The following is a 16246-nucleotide window of genomic DNA, read 5'->3' as shown; positions in this document are numbered from 1 at the left end:
GGCCTCTTCTACTTACTCAGCCATAGTGTACCCGGGCATCAGCTCCATCCCTTCCTGAGCAGTGCGTTAGATATGCAGCGTTAAACACGTATGATCACGTCACATTCTACTGTGCCTTTAGTCCAACCATAACCCAGTGAGCTGAACCACGTTAGTCCACACGAGCACCCTTCCTCCAGTGGAGGGAAAGAGTTCGGAGAATGACTTAATCACACCACTTGTCAGCTACGGACAGAACAAGGTCACCCAGTCTTCATCCTGCACTGGAAAGCTTTACAAGCAAGCCAGGCATGGTGGCTCACACCTACAGTCTTGGTGCTGAAAAGGCTGAGGCAGGATCGCAGTGAGTTTCAAGGTTGCCAAGGTTACAAGTGAGGCCCAGGCCAGCCTAGACTACAATGAAAGAAACACCTTACCTCAAAATACAAAAATAGGGGGCTGGAGAGATGGCTTAGGTCCCTCGCAACTGCCTGTAGTTTCAGCTCCAAGGGATCTTATACCCTCTTTTGGCCTCCTTAGGCACCTGTACACACATGCCATTCATACACACACACACACACACACACACACACACACACACATGTGCATGCACAAACGCACACATATACTACATGCAGATAAAAATAACAAAAATAAATATTAAAACAATAACAACTGCACAAAAATAAAATTTAACAATATTTTTTTGAGACAAAGTCTCACTTTGTAGCCCTGGCTGGTCTGGAACTCTGTAGCCCAGGCTGGCCTCATACTCACAGAGATCTGCCTGCCTCTGCCTAGTGCTGGGATTAAAAGCGTGTGTCACCATAATTGGCTAAATAGTACTTTTTAAAAGTATTGCCAGCAATTCAGCTCTAAGCTTTTTACCAAGTCTCCCAACACTCACTCCTCAAAAATTATTAATTAAATAATTTTATGTGCCAGGCACAACGCCCCCAAAGCCAAAATAGACACAGTCTGTTTTCAAGGAATGTATTGTCTTAATTGATAAAACTGACGCAAACACAAGGTAACAAATTGTGACAAGACCCAGAGGTACAGGGAGCATCACACAGATCACACCATCACTAAGAGTGACGGTGGCCAAGGTGTTTCTGAGGAGGAGGGACTTAAGAGAAGTGTTCTGAGAATTACATATTAGCCAAAGAGAAAGGCTCCGACGCTGAGTTTCTGAGAAGGGAGCACAGACAGAGGCTGAGACAGGCCTGCTGAGCCCTAAGGATTTTGATCTTTATTCTGAGTGGGACAGAAGACATTGAAGAGTTTGTCTGATTAGATTTTTGTTTGTTTGTTTTTTTGAGACAGGGTTTCTCTGTGTAGCTTTGCGCCTTTTCTGGAACTCCTGCTTTGGAGACTAGGCTGGCCTCGAACTCAGAGATCCGCCTGCCTCTGCCTCCCGAGTGCTGGGATTAAAGGCGTGCACCACCACCGCCTGGCCCTGATTAGATTTTTTTAAAATATAGATTCATTTGTGTGTGTGTGTGTGTATTCACATATATATGAATTTCATTCATTTATGAATATGCATTGCCTAAGAAGGTTGTAAGCTACAGTGTGGGTGCTGGGAATCAAACCCAGGCCCTCTGCAAGAGCAACAAGCGCTCTTTTCTTCGTCAAAGCCATCTCTCTGGCCCCAGTTTTGTTGTTTGACACAGAATTTCACTATCATAGTCCCAGCAGGCCTGGACTATGACACTCAGGCTAACCTCCAGCTTGTAGCAATCCTCCTGCCTCTGCCTACTGTGTGCAAGGAGTGCCAGGATTACAGACATTCACTACCACACCCAGCAATGAGAAGTTTAGTTTTTGTTTGTTTGTTTTTTCCAGACAGGGTTTCTCTATATAACAGCTCTGGCTGTCCTGAAACTTGCTTTGTAGACCAGGCTGGCCTTGAACTCACAGAGACCCGCTTGCCCCTGCCTCTTGAGTGCTGGGATTAAAGGCGTGCTGAAAAGTTTGTTTTTTGATGTTACTCAGCCAGGGAACAAGCCCATCCCCACGAAAAGGTTCTAAGTCAGGCAGTGCGTCCTCCACACATTATGTATATGTAAAGGTCACCTTCTGGCTGCTATGTAGATTGGATGAAAGGGAAGCAAAAACAGAAGTGAGGACATCAGGAGACTACTGTAGAACCCTGGGAAGAAATTCAGAGCATAGCACTGGCTACAGAGCTGGAATAATTGAGCTGATTCAAGATGAGAATTATAGTTAAGAACTTACAGAAAGAGCCTGAAACAGACAAGAATGCTCTTCATTTTTCCTATTCGAGGGATGGGGGTACAATGATAACTAATTTAAGATTTATTTTTATTTTAAAATTATGTGTATGTGTTTGTGTGTGAGTGAGTTTGTGCATGAGAGTGCAGGTGCCTCAGGAGGCTAGAGGCATTGGATTCCCCTGGAGCTGGAGTTACAGCAGCTGTGAGCAACATGGCATGGTGACTATGTGAGTTCCAGGACAGCCAGTAGAGACTCTGTCTCAAAAAACAAACAATAACAAAAAGGAAAACAAATAAATAAAAATAATCTCAAACCAGGGAGACGTTTACAGAGAAGCTGAGGTGACAGGAGATGCTATGGAGATCTGAGAGACTCTCCCTGCAGATTTGGGGACTGTATTTTGATACTTTATAAGAAGACTGTACAATTTATGCAACTGTGGACTGGATTAGACAAGACCAGAGACTGGTTTGAATGACTTTGATACCACATGTCCCTTCTCACATAAGGAACAAAGAAGAAACTAACAGATTGACACCGACATACAGTATCTCCCAGACTTAGGCTCTCACTCCTCCTAATACAGAATTTAGAAGATGGTGGAGCTGAGTCCTACTTGGAGTTAGCACAACAAACCTTGGACAGATGGTATGGAGCCAGACTGAAACTCTATAACCCAATCCTGTTAAAAAGGTGGAAGCATGAGGCTGGAGAGATGGCTCAGAGGCTAAGAGCACTGGTTTTGAGTTCAATTTCCAGCAACCACATGTTGGCTCACAACCATGTATAATGAAATCTGGTGCCCTCTTGTGGCATGCAGGTATACATGCAGGAGCAACACTGTGTACATAATAAATAAATAAATAAATCTATTTTTAAAAAAAGTGGGCCGGGCAATGGTGGTGCACCCCTGTAATCCCAGCACTCGGGAGGCAGAGGCAGGTGGATCTCTGTGAGTTCAAGGCCAGCCTGGTCTACAGAACTAGTCCAGGACAGACTCCAAAGCTACAGAGAAACCGTCTCAAAAAACCAAAAAAGTGGAAGCAGCCAGAAAGCATGCCTTTAATGCCAGCACTCGGGAGGCAGAGGCAGGAGGATCTCTGTGAGTTCGGGGCCAGCCTGGTCTACAGAGAGAGTTCCAGGACAGCCAAGGCTACAGAGAAAACCTTGTCTCAACCAGCTCCCCACCAAAAAAAGAATACATTCTTGGGGTCAGCAGAATGACCCAACAGGTAAAAGCACTTGCTGCCAAACTGGAGGACGTGAGTTCAATCCCCAGGACCCATATGGTGGAAAGAGAAAACCAACTCTTGCAAATTATCCTCTTAATTCTACATGTGTGTCTACAATACACACAAATATAAACAAATGAAATGTAGGAAGATTAAAAAAAATAGAATGTATTTCCCCAGAGACTCAAAGAAAAGTAATCAATTTCCCGGATTTCTCAGGCCCTGATTTTCTTATATTTAATAGCCAGTCCTTCTTTTCATTTCTCAAAAAAAAAAAAAAAAAGAGCATGTGGAGAGGATAGAATACCTGCTTGGCTTAGGCAAGACCTTCAGTTTGATCCACAGGGATGGAGAGGAGTGAAGGGCAACCACAGCACCTTTTATTCTGGACACAGAGTTTCCTGGGTGGGAAATATCCTGGGATACTCTCTAACTTAGGCACTGACTGACCTAGGAATGAGCACTCTAGCTGGACAACAAACCCTGCCCTCAAGGCAATGAGATTTATTTAAAACCTACATACACATTAAAACAGTTTTATACACATTTCTCCCATTACAAGATTACAAATATACAAATTTATATTCCTTCCAAGTCAGCATCCTGAGTATTAGAAAAACAAAACCCCTAGCAATCAACAGAAAACCTACACCTTATTTTTATCAATTAAATTGGCTGTTTTATGTCTCTCAATAAAAGACAGACACAATCTCCTCCGACTTCCTATGCTCAGCTTTCGACACTAAAGCCAACCTTCCCCTGGATGGTTTTGGCAAAGTAGCACTGAGTTCACTTCTGAGAGGGATAGTTGGTCTATACTTCTGAAAAGCCAGTGGCAGACCAAGGAGGGTGAATGGTGGCAGCTCTCTTCAACGTTTTTATTAAATTCCACTTGTCTGCTCTCAATATTAGTGATGAACTATAAAAAATGTTCTCTGACTGGCCAGGGCAACAAACTCAGCCCAAGAGATGCAATAAATAGTGGTCGGGTTTCTTCCCATCAGCAGAAGGGAGGCTCACAAACGAATGCTTTGAGATCTAGTCCCAGGGAAAGTCTCTCTTCCATAGATTACCCAGTGTGGGTAGACACTGGGTATAACCTCATCTTCTTCCCACACTCCAGAAAATGAACTAGGTACCAGCTTAAGTCCTCCTTTCAAAGGTAGTAAAGGTTAATTAGAAATGAAGCCTGGAAGCTTACAGAAACAGAAGAACAAGATTGGCGCAACAGCCGGTCGGTTGGTGGTTCTTAGGTCCTCCATCTAAGCCACTCACACTGGTCCTGGTTACCAGGTTACAGGTCTCGTGGGTGTGGAGGAGTCATCCCAGTACTGGCTTTCAGTGCTTCCTGTAATTTTCTATAATGCCACACTTTCTTCCTCCTCCAAACACCTCATTTCAAAGTGGTGTCAACCCAGGGAACGGCTAGGAAAAATGTCAAATGCTTAACAGAAGAAGTGAGACTTCAATTATTCTGTAAGTCGCTGTGGGAAACTGTGGTGATAAGAATAGTGGGTGGACTGGAAATAACACTAGGAAAGGAAACTGCTATTGAGAGTGCGTGGTACAAGAACTGGAAACTGGACACTCTGCCCACGAGGCACTGGTCAATGGAGGAGAGGTCTCCAGTGCAAACGCCAGTGCCACCGTTAGGGCCGACCTGCTTGGAGCGATTTCAGCAGATGCTGGCATCCTGGATGGTGTTAGCTTTCCAAGTATCTGAAGATGCTTCGAATTGGACCTGGATTGCTATCATCTGTCTTTAGCCGTTTAGGAGATGGTGACATCATTAACGATGGCCCCTTTCTTCTCACCTAGAGAAAACAGAGAGAGTCAGGGCCAGCAGCTCAAGACTCACACAAGTGCCTATCTTTGCTAAATTCTTTTTTTTTTTCTTTTTGGAAACAGGGTTTCTCTGTGTAGCTTTGCGCCTTTCCTGGAACTCACTCTGTAGACCAGGCTGGCCTCAAACTCACAGAGATCTGCCTGCCTCTGCCTCCCAAGTGCTGGGATTAAAGGCGTGAGCCACCACCGCCCAGCTCAGAATTTGTTTATTTCATTTTATTTATTTTTTGGGTATGTATGATATATGCATGTGGGTATGCCATGCATGCCATGTGCATGCATGTGGAGCCAGAGGATGCTTGTATCTTCCTCTAGTGTTCTCTGCCTTGTGCCTTTAAGACAGAGTCTGTCTCTGAACCGGAAGTCTGACAGTTCAGCTGCCAGCGAGCTTCCAGGATCCAACTTTTCCTGCCCTATGCTGGGTTACAGAATCATAGCCATACAGCCACGCCTGCATTTTATATGGCGCTAGGATTCAGACTCAAGTCCTCATGCTTGCACAGCAAGTACTCTTGCCCACTGAGCCATCTCTGTCTCTGTCTCTCTCACACACACATGCACACGCGCAAATATTTTAAAAGTTAAAACAAATAAATCTGGGGCTAGAGAGATGGCTCAGGGGTTAAGATATTTGCTCGTCTTGCAGAGGACCAGACTCCATTCCCACATGGTAACTTACAGCTGTAATTCTAGTTCCAGGGGATCAGGCACCCTCTTCTGGTCTCCCCAGATACAAGACACACACATAGTGCATGCACATACATGCAAGTAAAATACAAACAAATCTTAAAAAACAAAACAGAATAAACCTTCCACAAATAAACACTATTTGGAAAGCACCACCAGTTATTAAATTCCCTACCTGAGGCTTAGATGATTCCTTTGCTGCCTCGGCCTTGGTAGGAGAAAGTGTATGAAAGACAAAGTTTCTTGAGTTTCGGGGAGCGCTGGGGTTGAGGTCAGATAGGGCAGAGAGTTTCTGAAGCACAGTCTTGGGCTGGTTTAGCAAGGAGCCCATCTTCAGCTGAGGAAAGAAGAGATATCTGATACAAAACTGCAAATGCTGAAAAGAAGCAAGTCTACCCATGTCTGCCTCGCCTGGTACTGAAGGGATGCTTTTCTACCTTAAGCAAGACCTTCCCACTTCCTGTGGGCACCTCCCTCGCCGAGTGACACCATGATCTACAGACCGTGAGACCGTGACATCAGATTAACAGGGTCCCAACTAACCTGGTGAGCACTTCCTGGTCTGATGGCTTCAAAAGGATTACTGGGCACAGACTTTGACTCCTGAACAACCACAGCCCGACTGGCTGGAAAGAAAAGACAGAGAGAAGTGTCTGAGCAAAGCCAGGTAGAATTCCCTCTACATTCAAACAAGCTAAGAAGTCTTAAAAGCTGATGTAAGAACTGTTTATTTTATAGTCATGACCTTAAAACTATAGCAAGTGGGATACCCAGGCAGGGAGATCGGGATCTGTCCCTGGCCTATGGGCAGGCTTCTGGAATCTGGTGCCTGTGGTGTGACACCTTGCAAAGCCTTGGTGCAGTGGGAAGGGGCTTGGATCTGCCTCGGCTCAGTGTGCTGGGCTCTGCTGACTCCCCATGGGAGACCTTGATTTGGGGGATGTGGGGATGCAGGGTGGCTTGGGAAAGAGGGCTGGAAAGAGGGCTGGGGGATAGGAGGAGGAAGGAGGAGGTTTCTGTGGATAGCATGTGGAATAGAAAATTTCTTAATAAAGAAAAATGAAAAAAAAACTATAGCAAGTGTCACTGATGAGACACTGAAGTCAAGATTATCAGTTAATCATTAACAAGGACTAACTTAAGGAAAAACAGTAGTTGGTGAGTGAGGAGCAGTACATAACAGTCCATTTTTGGCGTTCAATACACCTATGTTCAGTCTCAGCTCTAACACTTGAGCATATAAACCCTGGGCAACTCAAAGAGAAGCCACAATTCACCAGCAACCCTAACGACCAGCTACACAAACGGAAGCACAACTCTACTGACCAACAGCTTAGAGCCAACCTCTGCCTCCCCTTACCTCGGTGGCCCCTTTAAGATAGTATGACAGAATTACATTAGCTGCCACAGTCCCTGAAGGCTAGAGTCCCCTCCTAGGCTCCAGCACTGACAATCCAAGTAGCCAGCCCTAAAGAGAAATCAGAACTCACCATTCTTCTGCAGTGCCTTGGCTGTAACTTTCTTGGCGAGCATCATAAACTGACTGTCTTCCCCAATGTCTTCTTCGTCAGCAGCAATTTTCCCCTGTTGAGCCTGCATATGAAGATCATACAGGATTAGCGAGGTGTGGTGGCACATGCCTATAATCCCAGCACTTGAAAAGCTGAGGCAGGAGGATTACCATGAGGTTGAGGCCAGTCTGGGATACATAATGAGTTCCAGGCCAGCCTATCTTCAAAACGAACTCATAAAACATAAGATGATGATGATGATGATGATGCTTATTACAGCTTCCCTAAATAGTCAACTTAAAGGGGCTGGAGAGATGGCTCAGTAGCTAAAAGCACTGGCAGCTCTTCCAGAGGATCTGGGTTCAACTCTCAGTTCCCACAGGGCAGCTCATAAATGTCTGTAGGCAGGGAGGCTAACACTCTCTTCTGGGCTCTGTTGGCATACATGTGGTGCACAGACATACTTGCAGGCAAAACACCCATATACATAAAATAATGATATAAAATTAAAGGTTGGCATGGTGGCTCACACCTTTAATCACAGCACTCAGGAGTCAGAAGTATGTGGACCTTTGTGAATTCGAGGCCAACCTGATCTACAAAGCGAGTTCTAGGACAGCCAGATACATAGTGAGACCCTACTTGAAAAAAATATTTAAAAAATTATATATATTAGAAAAGAAGTTAACATTGGCTGAGGTGTAAAGTCAGGTTACTGAGACATCATTTGTTCTCTTTTTACAACCTTTGCTACCTTAGATCAAAAAGATAAAAGGGCTGGAGAGAAGGCTGAATTGCTAGGAGAAGTGGCTAAGTGGGTAAAAGCATGTGCTGCTTCTCTAGAAGACCCAAGTTCAGTTCCCAGCACCCATGTAATAGCTCAAAACTGCCTGTAACTCTAGCTCCAGAGGATCTGATGCCTTTTTCTGGCCTCCACAGACACTGTACTTACATGCACCTTCCCCACCTCATATACACATAATTTACAAAAGTATTATTTTATTTATTTGTTTGAGACAAGGTCTCTGTAGTTTTGTCTGGCCCGGAACTCAGAGAGATCCACCTGCGTCTGCCATCTAAGTGCTGGGATTAAAGGTGTGCAACACAACTCTCAGCCTTAATATATATATATTTTTAATTGTACAGTTAGCTAAAGAGTTGACTATGGTAACCTTTTCAGTGAAAAAAAAAAAAGCAAACCCCTCAGCTGGGCCGTGGTGGCACACACCTTTAATCCCAGCACTAGGGAGTCAGAGCCAGGCGGATCTCTGTGAGTTTGAGGCCAGCCTGGTCTACAGAATGAGTTCCAGGACAGGCACCAAAACTACACAGAGAAACTGTCTGGAAAAAAAAACAAAAAACAAAAACAGAAAAAGCAAACCCCAAGATTAAACTTGGGTATGTTGTTGCTTAAGTTTCATGGCAGATGAGTAGCTGAATCTTTGCCCCCTTAGATGTGGTCAAAATGGGCAATGTTCTTGGACACTTTCTACCTGTTCCCGAAGCCACTGCTCTCGTTCAATTCGCTCCTTCCTCCACCTGGCTTCAGTCTCGTCAAGCTGTTCTTCAATCTGATCATCCTCAGAGTCTCTGTGGAACAGATCCATCTGGGAGGCATCATCTAAAGGAAAGAGGTAAGGCGTTTAGCATTTTGTGATCCTCACAGAGTGATCAGACAGGCTCCAAACAAGCCTGTAGCTGCTGCACAGCGACATAAACCTTTCCCAGCCACAAAAGAAAATGGATGGTTATTTTAAAACAGCTATGGCTACCATGTTTTCTGTTTGTGTGCGTGTTTTCCCAGAAAGGGTTGCAGGTAGCCAGGTTGGCACTGAACTTGTTATGGAGCTAAAGATGATCTTGACTCCCGACTGTTCTTCCTCCACCTCCCAAATCTTGGGATTATAGGCATGTGCCTAGTTTCTCTTCTCTTTTCTGATTTTTTTTTTTTTTCTGAGACAGGGTTTCTCTGTGTAACCCTAACTGTCCTGAAATACTCTGGAGACCAGGCTGGCCTCGAACCCAGGACCTCAGTGTTCTAGGTAAGCACTCTACCAACTGAGCTAAATCTCTGGTTCAGTTGTGATTTCCATTTACCATCTTAAAGTAGACAAATATACACACATAGATACCTATGTGTTTCCACCGGAATTTTCTCGTTCGCCCAGGCCCATCGCTGTGCAGATCCCCGTCAGCAAGGTACCTCTCCTGGTATAACCGCAGTCTTCGCTTATCGTCATCCAACATGGTTTTCCTACAACAGACAAAACAAGGTGCTCGATACCAGGACCTTCCTGCCAGATAAAATGGCCACCTTGAGGTGCCCTATTGCTTAGAAGGGCTTGTGGGGATACTAACATGTGTATTTTCTTGATCTGACTCTCCAGTTCCTCATCGGAAGGGAGCACTTCATCAATGACGTCTTCTTCATACTCGTCAATCTCTTCCCCATCATACTCGTCTTCACTTCCCACATCACTTCCCGACACCTCTGCCTCGTCTTCCAGGTATTTCTTCAGTCTCCTAGAAAGCAATTTGAAAGACTAGAAATCAGACGATGGCCATCTACACAGCCTATGGATACAGTAAGAAAAGCAGAAAGCCACTATGAGTTATGCGTGCTCACGTGAGTGGCCCTCCTTAAATCCAGTAAGTCACAAAGCAAAACCACAAAAAGATGTGAGTAGGATGGACTTGGTGGGATAAAATAAAGGGGGAGAGGTGATGGCTGTCAGGATGAGGGGGAGAGTGAGAGGGGTGAGGAATGAAGGTGAGCAGATTGCATCATACATGTATGAAATAGCCAAAGAATTAATAATAAAAAAAAAGCAGAACATAGAATCATCAATAATAATGGGCTTAAATTTATACATTTTGATATTATCTCAAAGAATTTTTTGATATTTAAGTGTTGGTCACTTAACCCATACCCTATGCTAATAGCTGTACTTTATAGGTATTACCATTATCCTGTTATCTTAGGAACTCGTACTATTACTCCGCCATTTTATAGTTAAGAAAGAGAATATCGAAGTCCAAGGAGAATGGAAGCTGTAACACTAAAAAGCCACTAGTTCTGGCAGGAACTAGAGACGTTTGTGTAGAAATCATTTAATGAAGCTCAGAGAGATCAGTTCACTCAAGTTCCCACAAGTGGGTGGCACTCAACCAAGCTTGGATAATCCTACAGACGGAAACTTTTAAACTGTATCTTGTGTGCCTTCATGCAGAGGTCTGGAGACACCTCGTGGAAGTCCATTCTACAGCCTTCCACCTAGTTGAGACAGTGTTTTTATTTCAGCTGCTTTATTGGATACTCTAGGCAAGCTGGCCCACAAGCTCCCAGGTCCTTCTGACTCTTAGAAAACCAACCAAACAAACAAACAAACCAACCCTTTTACATTTTTGGATTATTTTATATGTATGAGTATTTTTCCTGAGTGTATATCTGTGTACCACATGCTTACAGTGTCTATAGAAGATAGAAGGGGCTGGGCAGTGGCGGCACACGCCTTTAATCCCAGCACTCAGGAGGCAGAGCCAGGTGGGTCCCTGTGAGTTCGAGGCCAGCCTGGTCTACAGAGAGCAGGATCCAGGACAGGCACCAAAACTACACGGAGAAACCCTCTCAAAAAACCACAAAGAGAGAGAGAGAGAGAGAGAGAGAGAGAGAGAGAGAGAGAGAGAGAGAAAGAGAGAATGTAACAACAGGCTGAAAGCAACAATATAATCCAACAGAGATCCAGAGATCCACAGGATGTTCTGGTGGGGGTCCTCTTTCCCTCTCAGCCTGTCGGCCATCAGTCCACAAGGAGAAAGAGACAGAAGGGGTGACAGGAAGCTTTGTACATGGCCCAAGAGCACAGAAGGAGGCCTCCAGGAGACAGACAAATCAGCTCAACTTGACTCCAGAGTATAGAGGGAATATAGGGTTGGGGGGCCTGGGGACAAACCCTCATTTGCATTAAGTGGCACACTCCTATCCTGTAGGGTCCTATAGCACAAGTCTTCTCAGCAGGGATCTGTGCCAAGGGTCAAGCTAAAGATGAATCAGGCATCTGGTTTTAGAGACAGGCATCTGGTTTAGAGAGAACTTTCAGATAAGCTCAGGCCTCCAGGCCCAGGGCCATCCTCCAGATAAGGTTAGGTAGAGAGCAGGAAACTTTGCAGGTGAAGGAAAGAGTTTCCATAATGCCGAGATTAGAGAAAGCTGCCAGGCTATGGCACACTGCGACCTCTACCAGCCAACAAAAATCTCCAACATCCTGGATATGAATCCAAAAATCATGCATGTGCTATATGTTACTGAACATTTATTAAGATTATGTTTGTGAAAATTCTTTAAAATCATAAAATACTATAGGCTGAGCGGTGATGTCATAGCTGAGTGCTGGCAGCACACACCTTTAATCCTAGCACTTGGCAGACAGAGGCAGTTGGGTCTCTGAGTTTAAGGCCATCCTGGTCTACAGATGAGTTCTAGTACAGCCAAGGCTACATGGAAAAACCCTGTCTTGAAAAACTAACCTCCTCCACCCCAAAAAACAAAACCCCAAAAAAACCATGGATAGGCTACAAGAAGGTAAAGTCAAGATGCAAAATTAAACACAGGGAAATTATTTAAATCTCAGTTGAGTAAAAACATTTGCATAAAAAGTTCCGAAGAACTCATTATCAACACTTTCACATACATTCTGGCCAATCAATATGAATAACTACCTTATTTCCCCCCCCTCCCTCCCTCTCTTCCTTCCCATTCCTCCCTTCATGTTTATGGTGCTGGGGATAAACCCAGAGCCTTGTGCACACCAGGCAGTGCTCTACTACTGAGCTACACTTCCAACCTGTCTGCTTGTCCACCTGTAAGTCCATATGTCCATCTGTCCATCTGTTTTTGTTTTTTTTCTCCAAGACAGGGTTTCACTGTGTAGCTCTGACTGTCCTGGAACTTGATCTGTAGACCAGGCTGACCTTGAACTCACAGAGATCTACCTGCCTCTGCCTCCTGAGTGCTGGGATTAAAGACGTGCACCACCATGCCCGGCTTCCATACAGTTTCCCTGAATAATCTAAAATATGACCAGAGTGACGAATACTATAAAATAAAAAAATGAAATGGGGGGTTGGGGATTTAACTCAGTGGTAGAGTACTTGCCTAGCAAGCGCAAGGCCCTGGGTTCGGTCCTCAGCTCCGGGGGAAAAAAAAAAAAAAAGACAAAATAACAAAAAAATTAAATGGGCCATTTGTCCAAGACAAGAATCAAGAAAACCAGGAATGACAGCAGTTCATAGGAGCAAAGTTCTGGGCAATGTCAGTTATTCATGAGGTCCTTCAGTTATAGGAAGTGACTCAGCTCTTGTGATCTTGGGTGACAGATAGTAGTACCCATCCAGCAAACAGCCAGACCAAACCCGAGTACAAAGAGGACATCCAAGACACAAGAAGTGTAGAAGCAACACTACTGAGAGTGTCCTCGGGTCTGGGAGGTGACAAGAGATATTTAGTATAGATGTGACTTAAGTACTCAAGAAGTGGCCATAGAAGGATTTTTAAACACTATTAATTTGTGTGCATCTGTGTGCCATGGCACAGGTGTGGAGGGCACAGGACAACTTCCGGGAGTTGGTTTTCTCCTTTCACTGTGGGATCTAGAAATTGAACTTAGATAGAGTTGCACAGGAACCTGCCACGTCATCTCATTCACCTAGAATCCACAAAGCATTTGTTTAATTTATGTTAACCACAAAAAGCAGAAACCAAACTGGCAAGTTTATGTAAAATAGTAGCAAGCTATACCTCAACCTAGGAGAACTGTCTAGAAGGAGAAGGAACGAACAGAACACCTACATTTGCCTTTTCATCTTCTCCGACTGCTTTAGGAGCTCTTCTTCATCCTCCTCCTGGTCCAGGGCCAGCTCTTCATCACCAGAGTCACTGTGTTCATCCTGCAGTTAGAATAGAACATCATACACAGAGTCGCACACAATAAAAACACGGACCACAGGAAGTAAATGCTGCTGTGCTTTGAGCACATAATAAAAGTTTGTGTGCTCTTTCTCCTGTTTTTAAATTTATTTATTTTCTAGACAGGGTCATATAACCCCAAGTGGTGGGATTACAGGCCTGTGGTCCTGGGTTTGAGCTCCAGTACCATGAGACAAAACCAAAAAGCAACAAGAGGATTTGTGAAGTCCTGTCCCCATGCCTCATCATAGGACATTGCTTCTGGTAAGATGCTCAACTCAGAATTCTCAAACACTGATCATGTAAGAGCAAGAACCCGAGGGAAGCAGCATGTGGAGCTTAGCTGTGACCCTGTCACACTCACCTCATCACTAGCAAATTCGTTTTCCTTTGAAACAAGCTGAAAGTCTCCAAATTCCTCCTCTTCACCCTCTTCCTCCCTAGAAGACAAATCACTAAGTTACTAAAATCGAACTACAAGCAGCCAGCTAAGTTAAAAATTTAAGACATTTAGCAACACCAGTAATTTCCTTAATAAACAGGAAACAAGGTATTTTGTTTTCTGTAATTACAGCCTCATAAAGCAGAGATAGGGATGCCCAGGATGGGCTCACTAGAAAGTCTAGTCATGCTCAGGCATAGTGATACATGTCTTTAATCTCAGCACTTGGGAGGTAGAGGCCGGAGGAGCTCTGAGAGTTTGAGGCTAGCCCTTTCTATAAAGTGAGTTCCAGGACATTCAGAGGCATACAGTGAGACTCTGTCTCAAAAGCAAAAAACAAATAACAACAGTTTATTTTTAAGTATATTCATATGAGCTAAGTGTGGTGGCACCCATCTTTAATCCGAACACTGAGAAGTCAGAAGCAGGCAGATCTCTGTGAATTTGAGGCTAGTCTGATCTATATAGTGAGATCCAGGCCATCCAGGGATAGACAGTAAGACCCTATCTCAAAAACAAAACAGAACAAGCAGTTTAAATGGTTACTAAACACTCTACATCTATTAGACAGATCTTCACCCTCTCTCCCCACTTCCTGTCTACATAAAATTCCCTATTCCAAAGACCATATAGAAGTGGACTTATACAGTATCTATCCTTCTATGACAAACAGTTCTTACTAATCAATCGCCTATTCCAAAGACCATACAGAAGTAGACTTACACAGTCTCTGCCCTTCTATGACAAACAGTTCTTACTCCTAGCATATACCTTCATGGTTTCTCCACGGTGAGGCATGTGTCATAATTCCCTTCCTGTTGGACTAGGTATGGTGGTACACACTTGGAGATGAGGCAGAAGGATCACTGGTTTGAGGTCAGCCTGAACTAACACTAAACTCCAGACCAATCTGGGCTGCATAGGAAGAACTAGTCTCAGACAACAAAAACAAATTTCCTTCTTTTTAAAGCCATTTAATGTGTATAAATTGTATTTAGCAGATGTGCTGGCTTATTGCATGTCAACTTGACACAGCTATAATCACCAGAGAGGAGGGAGCCTCAGTTGAGAAAATGCCTAAGTAAGACAGAGCAGTGCAAACCTGTAGGGGCATTTTTTAAATGAATGACTGGTGGGGTGGGGCAGGGGTGTTGAGAAAGCAGGCTGAGCAAGCCATGGGAACAAACCAAAGAACATCCCCCATGGCCTCTGCATCAGCTCCTGTCTCCAGGATCCTGCCCTGCTTGAGTTCCTGTCCTGAATTCCCTTGACAATGAACAGGGAGGTGGAAGTGTAAGCCAAATAAACCCTTTCCTCCCCAATTTGCTTTTTGTCATGGTGTTTATCATAGCAATAATAACCTTAACTAAGATGGCAGACCACTGCAATTCCTCTTCATTTTCGCTATTATCAAATAATATTAAACACAAATTATAAAAACCTATTTTGCCGGGCAGTGGTGGCGCACACCTTTAATCCCAGCACTTGGGAGGCAGAGCCAGGCGGATCTCTGTGAGTTTGAGGCCAGCCTGGGCTACCAAGTGAGTTCTAGGAAAAAGGCGCAAAGCTACATACACAGAGAAACCCTATCTCAAAAAACATAAAAAAACAAAACAAAAAAACCCTATTTTATTCATTTATTTATGAGAAAGGAATTCATGTAGCTGAGGCTAGCCTTAAACTTTTTTTGCCCTTATTTATTTATACATTTACTTATTTAATTCACCAGCGTGTGCATCTGTAACTGCATGCATGCCATTGCCTGAATATATAAATAGGGCTCAGAGGACAACTTGTGGAAGTCAGTTCTCTCCTACCATGGTAGACAGCAGGGACTGAACTCAGGTCTTTAGGCTTGAAGACAAGAAACCTTACCCACTGAGCCCTAACTTCTGATTCTCTTGCTCTTGCTTCCTGAATATTGGATCAGGCGCACATCACACCAAGCTTTCTGGTTTGTAGGCAGGTCTTTCCCATGTCACTCACTTGGCCTGGAGTTCTCTATACAGCTGAAGATGACCTTGAACTCCTGATCCTACTCCCTTTACCACCTAAGTGCTAGAGTTATAGGTACATACCACCACACCTGCCCACTTGAATTTTTACTTTTAAGTCTGTGTGCGTCCCTCTCTTTTTTGAGATAGAATTTCAATGTCTAGGCTAGGCTGGCCTGGAATTCACAATCCTCCTGCCTCAGTCTTCCCAGTGCTGGGATTATAGGCTACCACGCCTACCACTTACACTTCTTTTGAACCTAAGTGGAGTTGCTGGATCAAATACTGCTTTTTCTAGCAGCTTACCAATGGTAAATAGAGATTTTTGTTACCTTCACCAATACTTAGTT

General features: G+C 44.1%; 1 protein-coding gene across 1 annotated transcript in view; it reads right to left on the bottom strand.

Annotated features, from left to right (window-relative positions):
- Positions 1-4219: 4219 nt before the first annotated feature.
- Positions 4220-16246, bottom strand: part of Clspn (claspin) — a 31264-nt gene continuing 19237 nt past the window's right edge. Inside the window, exons 15-23 of the mRNA XM_036178609.1 lie at positions 13825-13900; positions 13344-13441; positions 9854-10018; positions 9628-9749; positions 8989-9116; positions 7475-7577; positions 6528-6610; positions 6160-6321; positions 4220-5266 (exon numbers count right to left, since the gene is read on the bottom strand). Of these exons, the coding sequence (XP_036034502.1) occupies positions 5156-5266; positions 6160-6321; positions 6528-6610; positions 7475-7577; positions 8989-9116; positions 9628-9749; positions 9854-10018; positions 13344-13441; positions 13825-13900 (1048 nt within the window). The 3' untranslated portion in view covers positions 4220-5155. The remainder of the gene's footprint in view (positions 5267-6159; positions 6322-6527; positions 6611-7474; positions 7578-8988; positions 9117-9627; positions 9750-9853; positions 10019-13343; positions 13442-13824; positions 13901-16246) is intronic.

Source organism: Onychomys torridus, chromosome 2 (assembly GCF_903995425.1).
Source record: "Onychomys torridus chromosome 2, mOncTor1.1, whole genome shotgun sequence".
NCBI classification, from domain to species: Eukaryota; Metazoa; Chordata; class Mammalia; order Rodentia; family Cricetidae; genus Onychomys; species Onychomys torridus.
Note: the sequence above shows the minus strand (reverse complement) of the source record. Positions and strands in the feature narration are given on the sequence as shown.